The 21,135-nt window shown below is 43.9% G+C and overlaps 1 protein-coding gene and 1 non-coding gene across 5 annotated transcripts in view; both read left to right on the top strand.

Annotated features, from left to right (window-relative positions):
- The first annotated feature begins 3,640 nt into the window (after positions 1-3,640).
- SORT1 (sortilin 1) overlaps positions 3,641-21,135 on the top strand; it is a 42,947-nt gene continuing 25,452 nt past the window's right edge. For 2 of the 4 annotated variants that reach the window (XM_034654031.1, XM_034654030.1), the window contains exons 1-5: positions 3,641-3,774; positions 5,427-5,500; positions 14,777-14,879; positions 15,415-15,579; positions 19,343-19,416. In XM_034654031.1, the coding sequence (XP_034509922.1) occupies positions 5,469-5,500; positions 14,777-14,879; positions 15,415-15,579; positions 19,343-19,416 (374 nt within the window). In that variant the 5' untranslated portion in view covers positions 3,641-3,774; positions 5,427-5,468. The remainder of the gene's footprint in view (positions 3,775-5,426; positions 5,501-14,776; positions 14,880-15,414; positions 15,580-19,342; positions 19,417-21,135) is intronic. The other 2 variants (XM_011224968.3, XM_011224967.3) reach the window with 1 other exon arrangement.
- Positions 20,927-20,999, top strand: TRNAK-CUU. The gene has a single exon. It is a non-coding gene; the product is annotated as a tRNA-Lys (tRNA).

Here is a 21,135-nt window from a genome sequence, read left to right as displayed (position 1 = left end):
CTGCGTCTCACTTGGATAGTTTCCATGGCTATGGCTTTGAGTCTATTAATGTCTTCTTCTGTAGTGCCTCCTCGCCTGTTAATGCTGTCCAGGGTAATTTTCATCCCAGACACTGTAATTCCCATCTCTGGAAGTCCAGTTTGAGTCTGTTTCATATCTTCTATGCCTTTATTTAGCATGCTCAATCTACTCTCTAATTTCTTGAACCTGTGGAGTATAATTGCAGCTATCTTCATGTCCTTTTCTATTCTGTTATCTGTGTTATTTCTGGGTCATTTTGATTGATTTTTCTCCTCATTATGGTTCCTGTTTTCTTGCTTCTTTGCATGCCTGGTTTTTTTGATTGAACGTTGGACATTGTGAATTTTATCTTCTCAAGTGCTAGATATTTTTATATTCCTATAAATATCTTAAACTTTGGTCTGGGGCATAGTTAGGTTCCTTGGCAGTGGATTGGTCCTTTTGGTTCTTGGGTTTTTGGTGTTTTGTTTTGTTTTGTTTTGTTTTAAAGCTTTTTAAGGCAAGACCAGAATAGCATTTAGACGAGGGTTAATTTTTCTTTCCATATGACCTTTTCTTTCCACCTGAGGTTTGGTCTGTTGTTAGATCTGATTTCATTTTTTTCTTTTACTTTCACAAGTATAAGAATGTTAAAGACTGGAATATAAAACGTTAGTTGCATTTGCCGTAGACAGATGGGTTTTTTCCAGTGCGTTTGTATGTTTTCAAAAGTAAAATGTACTTGGTTATTGGGAGGGGAAGGGAAGAGAGGGAGGGCTAAGGGCAGCAGAATACCACAATTTAGAGTTAATAAATCTGGCCTGCATTTCCAGAGGAACTCTTTGGATGATAAATGAGGCCAGCTATCCTTTGAGTTGTTCAGGTGAAGCTGGATGTCTTCACATTAGACATCGCTAGTGATGTCTAATGACCCTCCTCCTTCTGTGACTGGGCAACAGGAAATGGTGAGTGAGGCCAGTGTGCACGGACTGGGTCAGGCGTGTAGAGCTTTGTCTGAAAAGCGAGTTGCAGATCCCGATTGGCTTGAGACTAAGTATACTGTGGCCCGATCAAGATAGCCGGGACTCCAGTGATGGAATTTTTCTTTCATCCTAGTCAGCTGTGATGACCAGAGCCTTCCTTGGAAAGATGGCCTGCATTTAGATGACTGTGAGCCCGTGTGGTCTGTCTGGTGCGTGTGGCAGCTCTGGCTATTCCTGCTCCTCAAGGAGCTCATTGATGTCATTTCAGACACTGTATCCTCACTCGAGAGAACGGGCCGTCTTGCTCTGCGTGGAATATCTTACAAGACACATTGCTGTGTCCGTTTTTAAGCTGCTGGTTCCAGATGTCTCTAGCAGCCCTACTTTTTCTCAGATGCCTAGCCGGCTTCCGTGTATGAATGGCCTTTCTGTCCTGCAGAGGCTGTGGGACGCTCTGCCTGAGCGTTTGAGAGTTAACCAGCATTTAGTGAGCAGGCCCTCGTGAGGCACTGATTGTACCATTTCCAGCGATTGTTCAAGAGCTTCTGCTGATCTCAAAGGTACTCACAGTCCAGGGGGCAGATAGCATAGGTGAATTCAGAAACCCGTTCAGGAGGACCACGAAAGAAAATGAGAAGATAAGCAAAACAATTAGTGGTTTGAGTCATATTTCTTCAGACTTCTCTGAAGAAGTCTGGGGTAGTGGCTTGAGTGACCAAGCGGCTGGCATCCCACCATTTATAGACATGTTCTATTTTGAGACTGAGTTTCTGGTTTGGGAAGGATGTATAATCATTTTCAACAAATGCTTATTGAGGGTGTAAAGTAGCATGTCAGGCACAAGGAATACCAAGAAGCATAAAGTTATAGCCTCTGCTTCTAAGGAACTGCTCATACTTGGAGAGGCAGGGCACGCTTCAGACTAAAAAACTGAAGAAGATATAATAAGTCTTTATAAGTGAAAAGCATAATCGTCAACATTTAGCAGAAGCGTATACTAAACTATTCACTGCTCGGGAGAGTGGGGCTGGAGGTGGTGGGGCACGTGGTAGGGGAGGAGGAAAGCTCTTCACTTTTTGTTATGTATTTGACCTGTGAACAACATGGGTTTGAACTGCATGGGTCCACTTACATGTAGTTGTTTTGTTGTGTTTTTTTATATAAATAGAGTGCATTACCGTAAATGTATTTTCTCTTCTTTATGATTTTCTTTATAACATATTATTTCCTCTAGTTTACTTTATTGCAAGAATACAGTATATGGTACATATCACATACAAAATATGTGTTAATCTACTGATGATGATATTGATAAGGTTTCCAGTCAACAGTAGCCTGTTAGTAGTTAAGTTTTGAGGGAGTCGAAAGTTATACGCAGATGTTTTATTGTGCTGGGGGTCGGTACCCTTTCCCCCCACGTTGCTCAAGGACCAACTGTATACATTTGTGTATGGTTGGAAATTTTTACCAAGTGCCAGTATTGCCTGCCTTTTTGGAATTCTTTATCGGTTAAAAAAATGACAGGGGAATGAGGTAACTGGGTGACAGGCATTAAGGAGGGCAGGTGATGTGGTGACACTGGGTGTTGTACACAACTAATGAATCACTGAACGCTACACCAAAAACTAATGATGTATTATATGTTGGCTAATTGAATTTAAATAAAAAAATAAAATAAAATAAAAATGATAGAGACTAGAAGACTATACCCATAATGTTAGCCTTGAATATCTCCATGTGATAGGATTATAAATAATTTATGTTTTCTTTATCATACCTCCCCATTATTGCCTACATTTTCTATGATGGATATGTATTATTTTTATAAATAGAGAACACATTTGAAAACCAACCCTAAACGATGATGATTATAGCTACATTCCAACATGTTTACCATATCTTGGATATAATATACCAGCTTTCCCTTTTCTTTTTCTTCACTCTTACCACAACTGTTAGGACTGTTCTTCTATCATAATTTATGACCATCACCACTATGTATTTATTTATTTTTAAACATTTATTTTATTTGTTATTTTAGAGAGAGAGTAGGGGGAGGGGCAGAGGGAGAGGGGGAGAGAGAATCTCAAGCAGACTCCGCACTGAGCACAGAGCCCAACACGGGGCTCAGTCTCACAACTCTGAGTTCGTGACCTGAGCCAAAATCAAGAGTCAAACACTTAATGGACTGAGCCACCCAGGTGCCCCCATCATCACTATTTAAAGGTGAAACAGGGCATTGGCTCTTGCTTCTGACCCTTGCCATTTTGAGTGAGTTAGCCTAGAAGCAAAAGGAATCCGGCTGTTAACTACTCAGCTATACTGTGAAGGCTGCCTAGAAGAATTCAAATTATGCCGATTGGGTTACAATTATATCTGTCAATGTGGGCTGTGATCTCTTGTTTTAAAGCATCCTAAGAATTCTTTCTATATCTGTATATTTAGTTCTGTTGGAGAAAGCAATTAGATTATTCCATCCCCCCATCTGTGCAGTAAGAAAACTCATCTGCTTGGCTTACTTCGTATGAAGGAAAATTAAAATGTCCAGGTTATTTGTAATTTGGGTTAAGTAGTTCAATCCCGGCTTTCCCAGATTTTTCTGGGAATTCATACCCCCTTATAATTATGAACTTAATTACTTTGAAAGTAATAGTGTTCTGAATTATTTAAGGAAGACAGAGTTCGAAAGACAGATGTCATTTCTAAATGAATTTTTTTTTTTCCCTTATAGCATGTGTTTGATGATCTCAGTGTCTCAGTATCCTTGTCCTGGGTTGGCGATGGCACTGGGGTAAGTAGTATTTTGAGTCTGTTAACTCAGTGTAGCAAGAAGAAGAAGGGATTTTAGGGGTTTAACACTGAATGTTGTTATTTTCTGAAGTGGTCTCCAACCTCCATTGCAGAAAACGCATGTTTGCTGTACAGACTTTCAGGAAGTTCTGATTGGTTTGGTTTTGCTTTAGAACTGGGAACGTCTAGTGACTGCTTTCTTGCGTAATAGGAAGATAGACACCTTTTTAGTTTTTGGTGGCTGCTTGGCATCAAGATGAGCAAGAAGAAGAAAGAGGAAGGAGAGTGCCACTTGCTCCGACGGGAGCCTCACAATACTTGGGAAAACCCCTGTGTAGCCGCAGAAAACTGCACTTTGCACATCTTGGCATTTTTCCTCCAAACTGTATTGTTCCTGTGTCCTTTCCCACAGTAAGCATTGAAGGACTGTGGCGCCCATGGGCTTGCAGTTCTTCAGCCCCATCTGTTGTCTCTTCCCCTACCATGGAGGAGCCCCTGCCGGGACTGGCGGCATGGAAGCAGAGTCCAGCAGCATCTTATCCCTGCTGGTGTAGATGGTCTCCCAGTAGGAGGGAGCGCTGAGGGTGGCCTCAGGTCTTGAGTCAGGGCTTGTCATTGCTGGCTCTGTGTCCCTCTGTCTGAACAAGGGGCCGGGGCCACAGCTCATACCCTCTGGTATTCTGGTAACATATATATCATAGCACGGAGGCCCATAATGGTGGTATCAGGAATTGAAAGAAATAGAATTTTGGTGTTGAAAAGCAAGTTATAAATTTCTTATTTTAATTAATTTTTAAACTTCTGGTAGAATGTCTTTAACCATGTCTCAGTTTCTTCTAAAATTTGAGTAGCGCACCAATTTCCATGATTTATCCATTTCTCTAAGATAGTTGGTATCTCTAAGGTTTCTTGTTATATGGCTGTTTGAGACTCCATAGCCTCTTGTACTAATCTACTATCAGAGTCTTTTCCTCATGCATATTTGTGTCTAGAAAAATACTTACTTGAAAAATTAATTTCATGGAGAACTAACAGCGAGGAGAGGAAGGAAAGGACAAATGTATATGACATAGTGACCTCTGTTAGAACATATATTCTAGCCTCTGTAAGCAGAAAGAGGGATGATCTTTGCCTGAGAATATCTTACAATAAATGGACTCTGCGAAACAAACTAAGGGCTTCAGAGGGGTGGGGGGTGGGGGAATGGAATAGACTGGTGACGGGTGGTAGGGAGGGCACGTATTGCATGGTGCACTGGGTGTTATACGCAACTAATGAAGCATCGAACTTTACATCAGAAACCAGGGATGTACTGTATGGTGACTAACATAATATAATAAAAAAACATTTAAAAAAAAGTAAAAAAAAATAGGAACACAAAATAGTTAAACCCTTCCTTTATTATAATGTATGGTTGATTAGCTCTGCCTTACTACTTCATGTGTATGTGATGGGGTCATTTCAACAAAATGAGTTGAGATCTTGAGTCGTTGTGAACCCTGGAATCATGGTCCTTCTTGGTTTTCTGATATTACAGTATAGGCTAAAGGTAGGGCTATGGCAAGCTTTCAGATGTTGATTTAATCCCATCACATGCAAGCATGTAAATTGGACTGTCTTTCTTATTGACTGCATGCTTTTGTCTCTTCCCAGATCATTCTAGTCTTGACTACCTTCCATGTACCACTGGTAATTATGACTTTCGGACAGTCCAAGCTATATCGAAGGTGAGATGTATAACTTGTGGCTGGGGCATTGGCTGAGTAACACATTGTGAATGTAAGTTCTCTACTTTTATAGACATGATGGAGTCTAAAAGGTGATTTAAAGGATCTTCTAGCCATCTTAAATTTTCACCAGACTGTCACACTCAGCACACTGAGTGTCTGCTTAGCAACCTGAAGAAGTATGGAAAGGGATCTAGTTCCAAGGAGATTAGGCTGACCTCACTGAGTGGCAAAACGATAAAGGAAGATGAAGGAAGAGTCCGTAGGGATCTGTAGCTCTTCATTTAAATGGGTGTATATTTGGGGCGCCTGGGTGGCTCAGCCGTTAAGCATCTTCCTTCGGCTCAGGTCATGATCCCAGAGTACTGGGATCGAGCCCCATGTCGGTCTCCCTGCTCAGCGGGAAGCCTGCTTCTCCCTCTCACACTCCCCTTGCTTTTGTTCCCTCTCTCACTGTCTCTCTCTGTCAAATAAATAAATAAAATCATTAAAAAAAAATAAAAAATAAATGGGTATATATTTGTGGGAAGGTAGCATAGAGTTTAACCATCTTTCTATTTATTATGAGTTTTTTTATATCCCTGAAATAACACAGAATGGTTTTTATATCCCTGAAATAACAGTCCTCACTGTACCTTTCAAGCAAATGTGATTTATCTGACAACAAAGTGGACACATATATTGAGCCCTAAACAGCTTGTTTCCAGAGCAGGAGGATGTTCTCAGGTCAGACCTAACCCAAGGGCATCATGACGTTCATACTGGTAATGATGGTGGCAGTGTATGTTCAGGAACGATAATCTATCCGGTGACATCTACAAAGTTTTAGAGTTGTCTTCACAAAGGTACAGCGTGGTTAAATAGTAGGTTCTTTCCCTTAATTATAAGATTCAGGACCAGCTAAGTCTCAGTTGCTGATTGTCTTCTCAGTCATTTGTGTCTATCCCATTTTCCCCCCAAGAAAGAAAGATGACATCCCAACAGATGACATAAAACTGCCCCCCAGGGCCAAGGGACCTCCCAAGAGCCATTGTACTCTCTCAGGGTTCCTTCTTTGACTGTTGATCTTGGTCCAGGAGGGCGTGAACCCATGCTGATTCTCTGAAGTGGGTCAGCCCAACCTCCCTTCCCTAGTAGGCATGATCACTGGCAGCTGCTCCTGAGCCTGGAGCCAGGGCTCACTGCTGAAGCACAGTGATGTTGGCTTCAAAATTGGCCAAGAAGGAATTGCCATCTTGAAAGCAAGGTTCTTGACTAACCCGGGGTTCTCCAACTAGCCCAACAGCTGACTCATAGCAGGCAAGCAGTACATACTAATTGAATGAATGAATACCTTGGCTTCTCATAATTTTTAGGCTGATAGTATTTTTTATTTGTTTGATAAAGATTGACAATGCCTCGTAGAATCCCAGTGCTAGAAAGGGCTATAATTTATAGGTGATTTTGTTTATTCAGAACAGTAGTTGAAGGATTTCAGACAGATGAACGTATCCTGTTCGGGGAGGGAAAATTTTTTTTTTTTTTTTTAATTTGTAACTTCAGTAACTCTTCGTTTAAAAAACATTGCTGTCAGAAAATCTTTATGATACAGTTTTTCTTACCAGTTTACCTTTCATGATAAAAGCAAAAAACCATATTATAAAACAACCATATTATAAAATTTTAAAAGAAAAAAGTCACCCTAAAAAGTAAATTATTTACACTTAATTTATTTACATTTTATTATCTTGATTTTTCCCTTTCACATTAATCATATGGCTACATAGTCTTGGGAAGCAGCGTGGTCCAGGGTTAAGTTGCCAGATTGTGTTGGCAAACAGGCCTGGGATTGGATCTCAACACTGTCATTTGCAAGCAGAATGAACTCGAACAAGTCATTTAGCCTCCCTCAGTTTTTTGTCATCTGTAAGGGAAAGGTGGTAATAATGGTCACCGTAGAGCCCTTGCAGGCTGTACTTTGCAGAGGTTGGCGTGGAGCAGGAGCGTAGTGGGGCTAGCTGCCGGCGTGCCGACAGCCGGGGACGGCACGTAGCCAGCTCATGCTGGCGCTGCTGTCACCAGTTGTAAAGATGAATTTGAAAGCCTTTGGCGCCAGTTGGCAAAGAGTGACTGTCCACCCCCAGACGCTTCCATGGCTTCTACGAACGCCCACATACCCTTGCCCCTGCCGATGTGCAAGTATTACTAACACCTGGCGTGATGGCCTATCTCCATTCCACCTGGTGAGTGCTCAGACCCTGTGATTTTTCATATCCCCGCATCATTTTGCTAGATTGACAGAACTTACTTAATCACTATCCTCGTGGACACTTAGGTTGCAGCTGATGTTTTCAGTATTACTGATGCCGCTGTGGTAAATACCACACATGTTTGCGTCATAGAAGAGGCTGATCTCCAGTTCATTCTTTAGTAGCTAATGAAAATCTCCTCTCTGATGGGTCCCTACCTGCTGTGAGGGCTGTTCACTAAACTCTTCCCTCTCTCTCCAGGTTGAGTTATCTTCTATACCTCTTGCCTTGGCCACTTTCTTGCTGGCCTTCTTGCTGGCCTTCTGAATTCACTTTTTCCTGTCTACACTGCTTTTGAAAGTGTGTGGCTAGAGCTGGACCTGACCGGTCCGTGAGTCATACCCAGGAAGGGAGTGAAATGTGTTCTCAGGACTCTTTTTCCTACCTTTCTACTTTTCAGTTTTGCGCTTGCTTTAAGTCAACCAAAAAACAAAACAAAAGCGGGATCAGTAAGTGTTACTGTTAAAATACGGACGAGCCTGTGACTCAGCCCTTCCCGTCCCGTATCTGTCTAGTGTTTGTGAGAGCCCCGAGCGCGCACTTGACTAGAGGGCAGCCGCTTGTTTCTCGCATGGCCTCCCGGGACTGAGCTGCTCCTGCTTCCTGTCGCACAGCAGCGTCTTGTCTGGTGGTGGTTTGTTTTTGCCAAGGTCATTTTGAATATTAATTCTTTCCTCCCTGCTGTGCAGTGAGAGCTCTTCCAGAGTTTAGGTGGAGACTGTAAAGAGGCCTCCTTGCTTCTCCCACGGGGCTGGCCTGGCGCTCTGAAGGGACCCGTGTGGTCCGGCCGCCAGCCCAGGGGCTCGTGTGGCTTCGGAGGGGAGGGGGCGGCTCGATGAGGAGGAGTCCTGAACGCGCTCAGGTTGCCCAACAGAAAAATAAAATAAAAGCCTGTCGGATCCCCTCCGAAGACTCTTGTTTTTCACAGCGCTCCCGATTATATTATTTAGCAGATTATCTTTCTGTACAGTATCTTACGTGGTCAAAGGTTCATTTGGGAATCAAATAAAAGGCACTTGATCGCGTGCCAGCTGCTCCGAGTCTTACGGCCCAGAGGCTCACAGGAATAGAAGGAAGTTGTGTCCATTACCTACGCCGAGTTAGAGGGAAATACACTTTGATCTTCAGGTTATAAAAAAGAATTGTGGGAAGATTAGGGAAATAATAAGTAACGTCCCTAGGCATTGATAACTAGGTAAAATTGAATAATATATTAATGTCTTCAATTTAAAGGAGTTATATTTGAGTAGCTTAAATTTTGATCCCCCAATAAGGAATAATTTATGTAATAGATTGTAAAGTACATTCGCCTCTTTCAAATGTGAAGTTAAAAAGAAATAAACCATACCTATGGTTAAGATGATAATTTGGTTTTTGGCAACTGAAATATGTTTTGCGTGCTTTTGTTCGATGGCCTCTTGAGTCTGACTTTTCACTGTAAGACCAACTTACTGAAGCACCTGTACACGTATTCTAGATTGAAATTCTGTACCCGGTTACCACAGGACTGCTGCTATTTGGGGGCACCCAGTGGCTCAGTCGGTTAAGTGTCCTACTCTTGATTTGGCCCAGGTCGTGATCTCAGGGTTGTGAGATCGAGCCCCTCATCATTGGGCTCTGCGCTCATTGGGGAGTCTGCTTGAGATTCTCTTTCTCCCTCTCCCTCTGCCCCTCCCCCCAATAAATAGATAAGTAAAAACCCTGCTATTTTTTATGATTTTTATTTCCTATTGAGAGTCGTTCAACTTTTGGAAATTAGTTAGGGCATCTTGACATGACTAAATTTCACATTAAATTTTATTCTGTAGTCAATGTAAATGTTTAAGGATGTTACTTGAGGTAAAAAAAAAAAAAGGTTAATGCAAAGGTATCAACAGATATTAAAGCAAAGTGTAGTAAGCTGGCTTCTCCAAGATATCCTGCACGACAGCCTTTTTAATGATACGCTTGGTTCAGTTTTCACTGCAGTAGATTATTAATGATGACTACATATTTTAGTTACAAGGTTAGCATGAACTCATTACAAAATATATTTTACTGCTCTTTTTTCTTAAAGAAAGAGTTTATTGAAATGTCTGACTATGGCATTTTTACTACAGCATCACGTCCACAAACTTAGGGCACATGAGAATCATGAAACTCAGCGGTTTTCATCATTTAGGAGATATTCCCCTTAAACTACATATTAGAATTGCCTTGTCAACCAAAGCAAAATAGGGACACCGGCTGCATACTCACATTCCTTCTGATGAAAAGTTCCAGGATTTTATTCACAATATATTACCCCCTTTATTTTCCCACTTGTGTTTTCAAAGTTTCTACAGAAAACTTGTATCCTTTTTTCTGTAAGAATAAAATGATAAAATATTAAAATAAAAAGACATAAGGTAGCATTAGACAGGAGTAAAAAAAAAAAAAGAGAGAGAGAGACTGACGTTCAGCTTAATGTGAATCCAAATTCTGCCCATTCTACTGGCCAGTCTGTGGTTTTGGGTCTGCTCGTGTGTTGCCACATCTTAACAAGCTACCTTCTTTCCCTGTTGGTCTCTTAACTGGAGGTCTCAATGCAGTTGGTTGGCATTTTTCTGCGGGGTCGCCATGTACACTGAATTGTCGAGCATGGAGCCATTGCTCCCCGGGGAAAGAAAAAAAAATTCCAGCTCCTGTAAACCTCTGCTCACAACATTCGTTTTTGTGCATTGATCAGTACGTGATCTAGTTTTGCTTTTTTTTTTAAGCTTTTATTTATTTGACAGAGAGAGAGACAGTGAGAGAGGGAACATAAGCAGGGGGAGTGGGAGAGGGAGAAGCAGGCTCACAGCGGAGGAGCCTGATGTGGGGCTCGATCCCAGGACTCCGGGATCACGCCCTGAGCTGAAGGCAGACGCTTAACGGCTGAGCCACCCAGGCGCCCCTGTACATGATGTAGTTTTATGTGCATTTCCATTGAAAGACACCTTATTGAATGTATATTGTTGATTCATTAACGTTGAGCTCGTAACTCATGCCCAGAAGACCCTTGTCTAGCTCACATAGTTTCTCCATAAGGCACGTCAAAGCCTTCTTGTGCTCAGGAACACTAGCCCTTTAACACTGTGCTCTTCTGCGCAGCGGAATCACCAACAAAACCACAAAAGTGCAGAATGCGTGGCACTAAATAGACTGTGAAGACACTTATTAACAGGCTAAGAGCTGGACCAGGAAGGCACAGTGTCCCCTTATTGACCCTCAGCGGGGAGTGTGCGTGCAGGGTTACTCAAATGTTCCTCATTCTGTGCGTGCCTGCAAATGACTGCAAAAGTGCCTAGAGTAAGGGTCACAAATACATCTGAATGAGTAGTCAAATTTGCAAATATGGGATCTAGGAACAATAAGGATCTACTGTATAAGCTTTCCTGATTTGTGAAAACTACAAAACAGTAGTTTGGATCTTTTTAAAGTTCGTCATCCTTGTTGCTTTTATGTTGCAATTTATAGCAACTTAATCATGACAAAAATGAACTAAAGAGAGAAACAGTGAGGCCTGAGAGCCAACCAAACAAGGATATCTATGCTTGTTTGTTTATTTTAAGAGAGAGAGTGTAGGTGCACGTGCCTGAGGGGGGGAGGGCAGAGGGAGAATCTTAAGCATGCTCCGCACAGAGCCTGCCTTGGGGCTCGATCTCATGACCCCGAGATCGTGACCTGAGCTGAAATCAAGAGTCAGATGCTTCACTGAGTGAGCCACCCAGGTGCCCCGTATGCTTGTTTGATTGTTGAGAAAAATAAAATGTGAGAGTATCTGAGATACTGTAGAACTCTCATGCTGTTACTTTTCATTAAATGTCTGTGGTTCAGATGCCTGGTGTTACAAGTTCCAATATACTATAAATGAAAAGTCCTCAAAAATAAGGATCTAGTTTTTGAGTATTGACGTTTGGGTTGAGTGTCAGTATGTGAGTCTCGTGGAAAAACCCGCCTTGAGCGCTTCATCCTGCTAGGAATTTTGATGCTCTGTCTTACTAGAAGTCCCGTGTGATGATTACTTTTTTTTTTCCATTTATTTTAATAATGTCTAGATCTTTCTTGTTCTTTGGGGGTATTGGGTTCTAGTCTGAAAATATTTGTATTTTAACACTTTCTTCAGCTGCAAGTATGTGCATAATCTTGTGTGTGTTTACTGCACAGATACACGCATAAGTGATCATTTATTTTTGGCAACCAGAAATTGGTTATTTTTTTATTCAAAAGATTTGTTTCTAAAGCAGATGGTTTCACAGGAGTTACTTATCATTTGACTGCTATTCATGACATTATTAATTATCTTATGGATTTTGAAAAGTAGATTTGTCAAGATGTTGCATTGATTTCCTCTTCCTGATATATGTTGCATGCTGATAGAAAATAAAGCTACTTTATTTTTTTAAAGATTTTATTTATTTTAGAGAGAGAGAGAGAACACGCAAGCAGGGGCAGGAGCAGAGGGAGAGGGAGAGGCAGGGGGAGGGAATCTCAAGCAGGTGCCCTGAGCATGGAGCCCGATGCAGGGTTCAGTCCCACGACCCTGAGATCATGACCTGAGCTGAAACCAAGAGTTGGACTCTTAACCAGCTGAGCCACCCAGTGCCCCAAACAGAGCTACTTTAAAATGAAGTGTTAAAATATATTCCTCAGCCTTTGGTGGCCTTAGCAGAACCCTACACAAATCCTAGCAGGTCGATACTAGTCCTCTGTGCTCCAGTTGTTTTTTTTTTTTTTAAGTGGCCAAAGTAGTGTCGCAGAGGATTTTTTTTGTTTTGTTCATGTTGCTTTCTTTTCTGAAGGGCAGGGATGTGTTTGTTGTGCCAAGTTCTTTTTTCTTTTTAAAGATTTTATTTATTTATTCGACAGAGATAGAGACAGCCAGCTAGAGAGGGAACACAAGCAGGGGGAGTGGGAGAGGAAGAAGCAGGCTCATAGCGGAGGAGCCGGATGTGGGGCTCGATCCCATAATGCCGGGATCACGCCCTGAGCCGAAGGCAGACGCCCAACCGCTGTGCCACCCAGGTGCCCCTGTTGTGCCAAGTTCTTAAAAAGCAAGCAGGCTTGCCAACAGGTTTGTGGAGGTTCCCTGGGGATGTCATGCAGGAGGGGAGATTTGTGAGCTAGTGATAAGCAAGCCACTACAAACCCCTCCAGATGGTTGTCAGAGCGATTGAGGACGTGGACGTGTCTTAGAGCTAGGGAGTGTTTACGCACATCCCTGTGACCCGCCGTCCGGAGGATAAGAACCCATCTTGTGCTCCAAAGCCAAGGAAAGGGTAGTAAGGAATCAGTTGGGTGGCGCCTAATCCCGACTTTGTTGAGGAAGAGTCTTTCAGACAACTTGAAGTCCTGTGTAGATCGCTTTAGCATGCTGTCAGGGACCTGCGCAAACCCTCGAGACACCACCTTCCTGTCTGCCTCCAGCTTCCTCTTAGCCCATCTTTGCTGCCAGGCCACATGCCCTGGCAGGATTGTGGAAGTCTCCAGGTCGTAAGAGAAAAACTCCTCACGAATAATTAAAAGTTGCTTCTAGTACAGGACTGAGAGTTACAAGAGAATTGCACTGAAGTTTCAGTTTTGCCCTTGATTAACTGGTCGACTTTTGACCAGTTGCCTCCTCTTGAACCTCACCATCTGTGAGATGAGGGAGTTGGACAAGAGGTTCTCCTCTGTCCCTTGCATCTCATGTGTTCTGTGTTCTGTGGTTCTGTGATTCTGTATTTGTTGAGGCTGCTACCAAAATTGTACCATTCGTTAAGTCGTATATTGTATCAGTGCAGACCGCGGAACGTTGCGTTTATCCCTGGGCAACTAACATGCAACACCCAGTGGTCAGATTTCACGGCTGCGAAGGCGTTGGATTCTACAGCGCGTTTTAGCAGATGGCGCACAGCACGAAGCCTGTCGGAGGTAGATAGCCTCCGACATTTTTGCTTTTAGTTTTCCAACTCTAAACATGGAATTGAGTACGTCTCAAAAATATTGTTGTAATGAACTTTCGGGAAAAGCTCTGACAACCCGAGATGAGATGAAGTTTGTTTGTTTTCCCCGAGCTGTGTTCTGCGTGCGGCGCGCGCGGTAGCCGCCGGTACCTGGTACGGCCCCTCCGGGAGTGGCGGGCCCTCAGGACTCCTCCCCGTTTGCAGCTTTATCAGTAGTACCGCACGTGACTAGATTCGTTGGAGGCCTTTGGGTACATTTAGCAGACATCCCAACCCAAACTAGCCTGAATAATAAGGGAATGAACGGCTCCTAACTACAGAAGAAGGATGGGCCCCAGTGTTCGTTCAATCTAGTGTCATAGGCTCTGCTTCTCTAGAATTCCAGAATTCCCTCAGCAGTTCTCTCCACTTCTGTTGGCTTGTTTTTCAAGTTGTGTTCTCATCATGCCAGAATGCCTGTAGCAATTTTTTTGCTTTGTATTCGCATAGAACAGTGGTGGGGTTTCTGAACCTCTGTATTACACATGGGGTCAGATCGTGTTTGCTTGTTGTGAAACCGTGCTGTGCCCTCTACCCCCTCGATGCCAGCAGCACCTTGCCCTGGGCTGTGATCATCGTGAATGTCTCCAGACATGGCCACGGGTGTGCAGTGGCGAGGGTGGGGGGTGGGTCATAGAAAGACACTGATTGAGAACCACTGGGCTGAAGGAAGACAGATCATTTTGTCAGGCGGGTATCTGAAGTATAAAGAAGTGTGTCTTCCTCAAAGACTCCCAATTTCCCCCTTTTGTCTTATTGGCTCAACCTGGGTCACTCCCCATTTCTGACCCCATCACTGGTAAGGGGGTGGAATTTCCTTCAGACTGCTCAGGCCCTCCACTGGAGCTAGAGATGGAATCCACTCCCCTGGGGTAACTGTGCAGGGGAGGGTGGTGAGGGCCTCAGCGAAGCCGGTGGGGTGGGGTCGCGGGAAGCCAGGCAGCTGCCCCGGCAGTGTCCTTGACCACCACATTCTAAACGTGTCTTGCTTTTCTTCCTCTCAGCGAGGACTATGGGAAGAACTTTAAGGATATTACAAATCTCATCAACAACACCTTCATTCGGACTGAGTTTGGCATGGCTATCGGTCCTGAGAATTCTGGGAAGGTGAGACTCATTCGTACACAGATGAAGCTGTGCTTGGTACCGCGCGCGGGCTGTCAGATGACGGCGTTGGAATGGCCCGGTTGTGTACAGCAGTATGTTTAGTTTGCTGTTAGTGCGTTTTAAAATTAAACAGAATTTAGTGCTATTCATAAAAGAATGGAATTCAACACACAGGTTCTTCTTTTTTTTTTTTTTTTTCTTGGTCCCTATCCAAGATCCAGCCAAACTCTTTGTAATTACGTAGTGGTGGTTTGGCGTCACGATGTATAATCTGCAAAACAACATTTTAGTCTTTGGGCAGCTAGCTAATCTCAGATTAAGCAGGCCGAATTCCTAGTTCTGTTGCACTATTTCAGTGGAGGGAAATATTTGTTATAGGACTAATACTTGAGGAGTGCAGTACACCAACTAATCTGTTTTTATAACTCCTCTTAGTTTTGGGATTTTCTCAACAACTATCTGGTGAAAATAGTGTGAGGACTTCTGTGCTTTTACAGTATTACACTCTGACTCTGAACTTTTTCTCCCTAATCAGGTGATTTTAACAGCAGAGGTGTCTGGAGGAAGTCACGGAGGAAGAATCTTCAGATCATCAGATTTTGCCAAGAACTTTGTTCAGACCAATCTCCCTTTCCATCCTCTGACTCAGATGATGTATAGCCCTCAGAATTCTGATTATCTTTTAGCCCTCAGCACTGAAGTAAGTAGAGCTGAGGAACTTGTCTTGCTTTTTCGCGTTTTTATAGGCTCAAAATATACCAAAGAACCCTGTAGGAAATGCCTTTATATTGGACTGCTTTCTAGTGACTTCTTAAGGCACGAATTATGAATTTTTTGCATTTTTTTCCAATTGATTTTCATGTGCTATGGAGCTCAGACAAGTGTAGTATCTAGCCGGCATTACATGCCTTTTTAAGCGAGTAGATGTGGTGTGCTATCAGAGTAATGAACCAGCAAACAGTTTAATGTGATCATTCTTGTGCTTCAGGGGGCAGGCATAAATTGTCAAACTCCTGATGGTGTTGTTGCTTTCCTATGGCCAAACCACATCTTCATAATTTTTTTTGTTAGTTCCCAGTATATAAAGCATATTGATTTCTGTCTTTGTTTTGTTTTTCTTTTTAAAGATTTTATTTATTTATTTGACAGAGAGAGACAGCCAGCGAGAGAGGGAACACAAGCAGGGGGAGTGGGAGAGGAAGAAGCAGGCTCCTAGCAGAGGAGCCCGATGTGGGGCTCGATCCCAGAATGCCGGGATCACACCCTGAGCCAAAGGCAGACGCTTAACGACTGCGCCACCCAGGCGCCCTGATTTCTGTCTTTGATACTCCTGTATTAAATATCCTGAATTTTAAATCTCTGCATCCCCTACCACGATTGCTATACTGTCCCCAGAAACCGGTGTACCCCCCCCCCTTCCCTTCCACCTCTCTTCTGAAAGCTCTCTGGAGGAGCACATTTCACTTTTCCTTTCCTGGAGGACCAGTCTCCTTTACCATGGATTTTAAGGGTCCAAAGTGGCTGAGTTGCTAGACTATGATAATCAGAATTATACTTTACATTTACATGGGCTCTTTCTCATCTTATTTCTTAGAGTGTGGTCTCCTGGCCAGCAACATCAGAGAGAAACCCCAGGGAGATTCGTTTAATGTGCAGTTCATAGGCCCCGATCCAGACATAGTCCATCAGTGACTTTTGGTTTTGAGATGGCTAGTATTTTTAACAACTGAGTTGCTAGCTGAGTCTGCACACTAAAATTTGAGAGCCATTGCTGTGGTGACCATTGTGGGGACAGAAACTGGATCATCAGTGTGGACAAGTCAGACTGAGCAGAGGGGTAGCACGGGGAGGGTGAAGGCACTCGAAGAGCTGTCAGGGGTCTGGGCCTTCTGTGCAGATCTTTGAGCAGAGGGAAGGCTGGAAGACTCAAGGAGGTCAAAGTTAAGTTTAGCCAAAAGAGGCCAGAGGAAGGAAACTGGACTGCTGGGTAGGCTTCAGATCTTAAAGCAACAATTCCAGGAAGTTGGCCTCCAGCAGCTTGAACTATAGGCCCTTCAAGGGAGCAAAGAGACCCCCAGAGGAATGGACAGAGTCACCAGCCCCCCTTTTGACTACCCAATCGCCATTACCAAGTGTCTTAAGATTATTGAAACATGCTATCCTCAGAAATAGGTAGCCCCAGTCTGCTTTTATACCTCAAATTTCTTCCAGTTGAGGGTAAGTTGGAAATAAAAATTATCAGGGTTAGGGCACCTGGGTGGCACAGTCAGTTAAACATCCAACTCTTGGTTTTGGCTCAGGTCGTGATCTCAGGGTTGTGAGATTGAGCCCCACATCAGGCTCTGTGCTGAATGTGGAGTCTGCTTACGATTCTTTCTCTCCTCCTCCCCCCTGCACTTGCTCTCTCTCTCTCTCTCAAATAAATAAATAAAATCTTTAAAAAAAATCAGGGTCGAGAAGATGGACCAATGTGTACTGAAGTGCAAATAGGTGGTACCAGACCCTTTCCTATTTCCAAGTGGAGCTGGGTAAATTAGAAATGCTGGGAGGTGAACGTTACCCGAGGAGGAAGGAGTTACAGAAGGAAGAATGGTGGGTGAGAGTGGGGGAGCACTGTAGGTAAATTCTGCCTAGATCAGCCCCTTTTAATTTCACCTGTACCAGGACATCTCTGTCCCACCTGCCTGGGTCTGGGCCCAATAGGCTTGTGTTGCCAATGGAACTGACATTGTCAGTCTTTATCTTACTGAGCTTCTGCTATGTTTGAAAATATTGGCCAGTCTCTCCTTTTGGGAACTCTGCTTGCTTGGCTTCTTTCTTACCTTCTAACCATTCCTTCCTGGTCTCTTTTGTAAACTCCTGTCAATCTGCCCTAAATCCCTACTGCTCATTTCATTCTGAGCAATCTCTTCCACTCCGACCATTGTAACTGCCCCTGTAATGTGTACGATTCTCAAATCCGTATTTCTGGCTTCTTCCTAGGGCTTCAGATTTCTATCTTGCTGCTCCCCTATTACACACACACACACACACACACACACACCCTCTGCCCTACGGGATAAAGCTTCCAGTTCTACTGAATCTCGTTTCTAGATTCTTCCTGAGTCTGTTCCTCACAGCCGTGGTTTAGAGCCTCACTAGCTCTTTTTTTTTTTTTTTAAAGATTTTATTTATGTATTTGAGAGAGAAAGCATGAGCAGGGGGAGCAGCCGGCAGAGGGAGAAGCAGACTTCTTGCTGAGTAAGGAGCCCGACACAAGGCTCAATCCCAGGGCCCCCGGATCATGACCTGAGCTGAAGTCAGACACTTAACTGAATGAGGCACCCAGGGGCCCTAGGGCTTCACTAACTCTTAATGAACTGATGTATCACTACTTTTTCACTACCTTTCCTGCTTCTGGTCTGAAATCCATCTTTCCCATTGCCATCCAAGTACTCCACCTTTAAAAAAGTAAAACTGAGGGGCGCCTGGGTGGCTCAGTCAGTTAGGTGCCTGACTCTTGATGTTTGGCTCAGGTTCTGTGATCTCGGGGTCGTGAGATCGAGCCCCGTGTCAGGCTCCACGCTAGGCATGGAGTCTACCTAAGATTCTCTCTCTCCCTCTGCCCTTCCCCTCCTTCCCCCACCCCATCCCTTACTCATGTGTGCATGTGCACCCTCTCTCTCTCTTTCAAAAAAAAAAAAGTAAAACCGTGGGCCCTCTGTGAGCTGGCCCTCACCTCTGTCCCTAGCATTAGCCCCTTCTTTCCTCACCTTGGAATTTGTGCTCCATCAGTGCGTGAAGGCTTTTAGCTCCTTGCCCACGCTGTGACGTTTTATCACCTCTCGCCTTGGCTAGTACTCGTGTGTATTTGCGCAATAACGTCCCATCTCCCCATTTGCCTTCTTTCGGTTTCACTGCTCATGATTCAATACTAGTTCAGCGGTCTTCACAAACCGTCACTGATGCATTGTCCCTCCCTTCCTCATTCTCACCCTGGAGACCGTGTTTCCATAACTTACACGTTGTATCAGATTCTTATCCACGCCCCTTGTTAAACCGTGAGCTCCTCGAGAACAGGGAGTGTATCTTGTCTTTGTGTCCCCAGTGCAACATCTGGGACAGTGCCTGGCACGCAGTAGGCACTTCATAAACATTTGTTATTCCGAACTTCCAAAACCCTGCGGGGGCCCCATCACCCGTGTGTGTGTGTGTGCATGTGTGTGTGCGCGCGTGTGTGTGCGTGGGTGTGTGCGTGTGCGCGTGTGTGTGCGTGGGTGTGTGCGTGCGCGTGGGTGCGTGCGCGTGGGTGTGTGCGTGTGTGCGCGCGCGCGCGTGTGTGTGTGTGTAGCATAGGCAGCTTGGATGCAACTTCAGTGTGTGTGTTTCCTGCCCTGACTGGTTGGATATGAATTATTAAAGGTCATACAAGCAGCTGCACAGGACAAAGCTGGAATTCTGATAAGTCATTTATAATCTTTCAGAATGGCCTGTGGGTGTCCAAGGATTTTGGGGGAAAATGGGAAGAAATCCACAAAGCAGTATGTCTGGCCAAATGGTGAGTAACAGAAGACTCCATCTGTGCAGAGCCCTGAACCTTTCCTGACGGTGCTGCCAGAAGTCACGTGAACAAACATTGAGCACTGACTATGTGCCAAGTCGTCCTCAGGGTGCCATCAGGATATAAGGGGAGGGTAGGACACAGATCTTGACCTGGAGGAACTTCGAATTCTGCTGGGCAAGAATATTTCATCTCACTAAGTGTTAGGGTAGAAAGTATGAAACAGGGCCCAGGACCGAGTAGCCGCTGCCTGCAAAGGTTGATTCTCCATAAATGGTGACATCAGTCAGACTAGCATAAAATACAGCTTTGATCTGGGGACTTACGTACGTACTTCTCTGTGCCCAGATTCATATTCCCTCACCTAGAGATCCATTTCAGTTGTGCGGAATGTAGCAAGGAATCGGGAAGAAAGCCCAAAGAGCTTCCAGACCATCAGAGTCACACTGTCCGTGCACCGAAAATCCTTCACTTGTCTCGGTGGGGCCCCCTCCCTCCCCCCCACCTGGGGCCTCCCTAAGAGGATGCGGCGGCGCAGCTCTTCCTTGGGCGTCAGGTCGCCTTTGTTCCAAGCTGGGTACTCAGCGGCTGAGCCTCTCTGGGCTTTCGTGTTTCCCTTTCATGAAAGGAGATTTTTGGGGGGAGTTTGGGGGATGGGGGTGCAAGAATTAAATTAAAAACCTTTATACCACCAAAATTCTGATTAGGCGCACACCCTTGTTTAGAGCCTCTTTCTTCTTTCTCTTTGACTAATTTCAGCAAATTTGTGAATCTAGTTTCCCTGTTGATAGCAGATGGGGGCCCGAGGTGGGGTACATGCTTGCTAACAGCCAGCACACGCCAGCATGAGAAGCCGCTGCTGAGAGCTCGCAGAGGCAGGAGAACTGTGGAAGCCAGCTGAAACAGAGGGACGCTAACAGGATGCGATCCTTTCATGCTGGATCCAGAGAGCACGCGTAGCTCAGTAACTTCTAGTGGGAACACTGTGTTATAGCGTCATATGCTCGATGTTCGTGAACATGACCCATAGTCGGAGCAAGAATTTAATATTTAATGTCCTCTACTTAGGGAGTCAGGGAGATGTGTAATAGAGACATTGCCAGATATATCTACTGAAATTAAAATATTAAAAAAATATTGCTGAAAGTGGCCTTTTCCCAGAAACTGCTGGTAACGTGAGGTCTGTGCTGCGCCCCTATGGTACACGGGCTACGTCTGTATTCGGTCTGTGTGTTTTCACAAATTGTGTTTGTGAAAGACGGTCTTATCAGGAAGGAAGTAATTTTTAAAGGAACTAAGTTACTAAGTTGCTTCACTCTCGATGGACCTAAAGTATATAGGGCGTGTTCAAGTAAGACTGTAGTAAATTTTGGTCATTAAAACTCACCTTGATATATGTATATCAATCACCACAGTGTGCCCTCTCAATGGTATTGGTCAGTTATACCTTAATAAAGCCAAAAGAAACAAATAGAAAACTCATCTTTAAAACCAAACATTTAGGGATGCCTGGTTGGCTCAGTCGGTAGAGTGTACGACTCTTGATCTCAGGGTCATGGGTTCGAGCCCCACACTGGGTGTACAGATTACTTAAAAATTTTTTTAAAATCTTTAAAAAAAAACCCTAAAAGTTCATTTTTAAATGGTATTTTATTTTGTAGGCTCTATAATATTTTTTTGTAACTCGTTTCTTTGATTAGTGTCTAAATATAAGAT

This window comes from Ailuropoda melanoleuca, chromosome 2 (genome assembly GCF_002007445.2).
Source record: "Ailuropoda melanoleuca isolate Jingjing chromosome 2, ASM200744v2, whole genome shotgun sequence".
Taxonomy (NCBI): domain Eukaryota; kingdom Metazoa; phylum Chordata; class Mammalia; order Carnivora; family Ursidae; genus Ailuropoda; species Ailuropoda melanoleuca.
The sequence above is the reverse complement of the archived record's forward strand: the minus strand, read 5'-3'. Positions and strand labels throughout refer to the sequence as shown.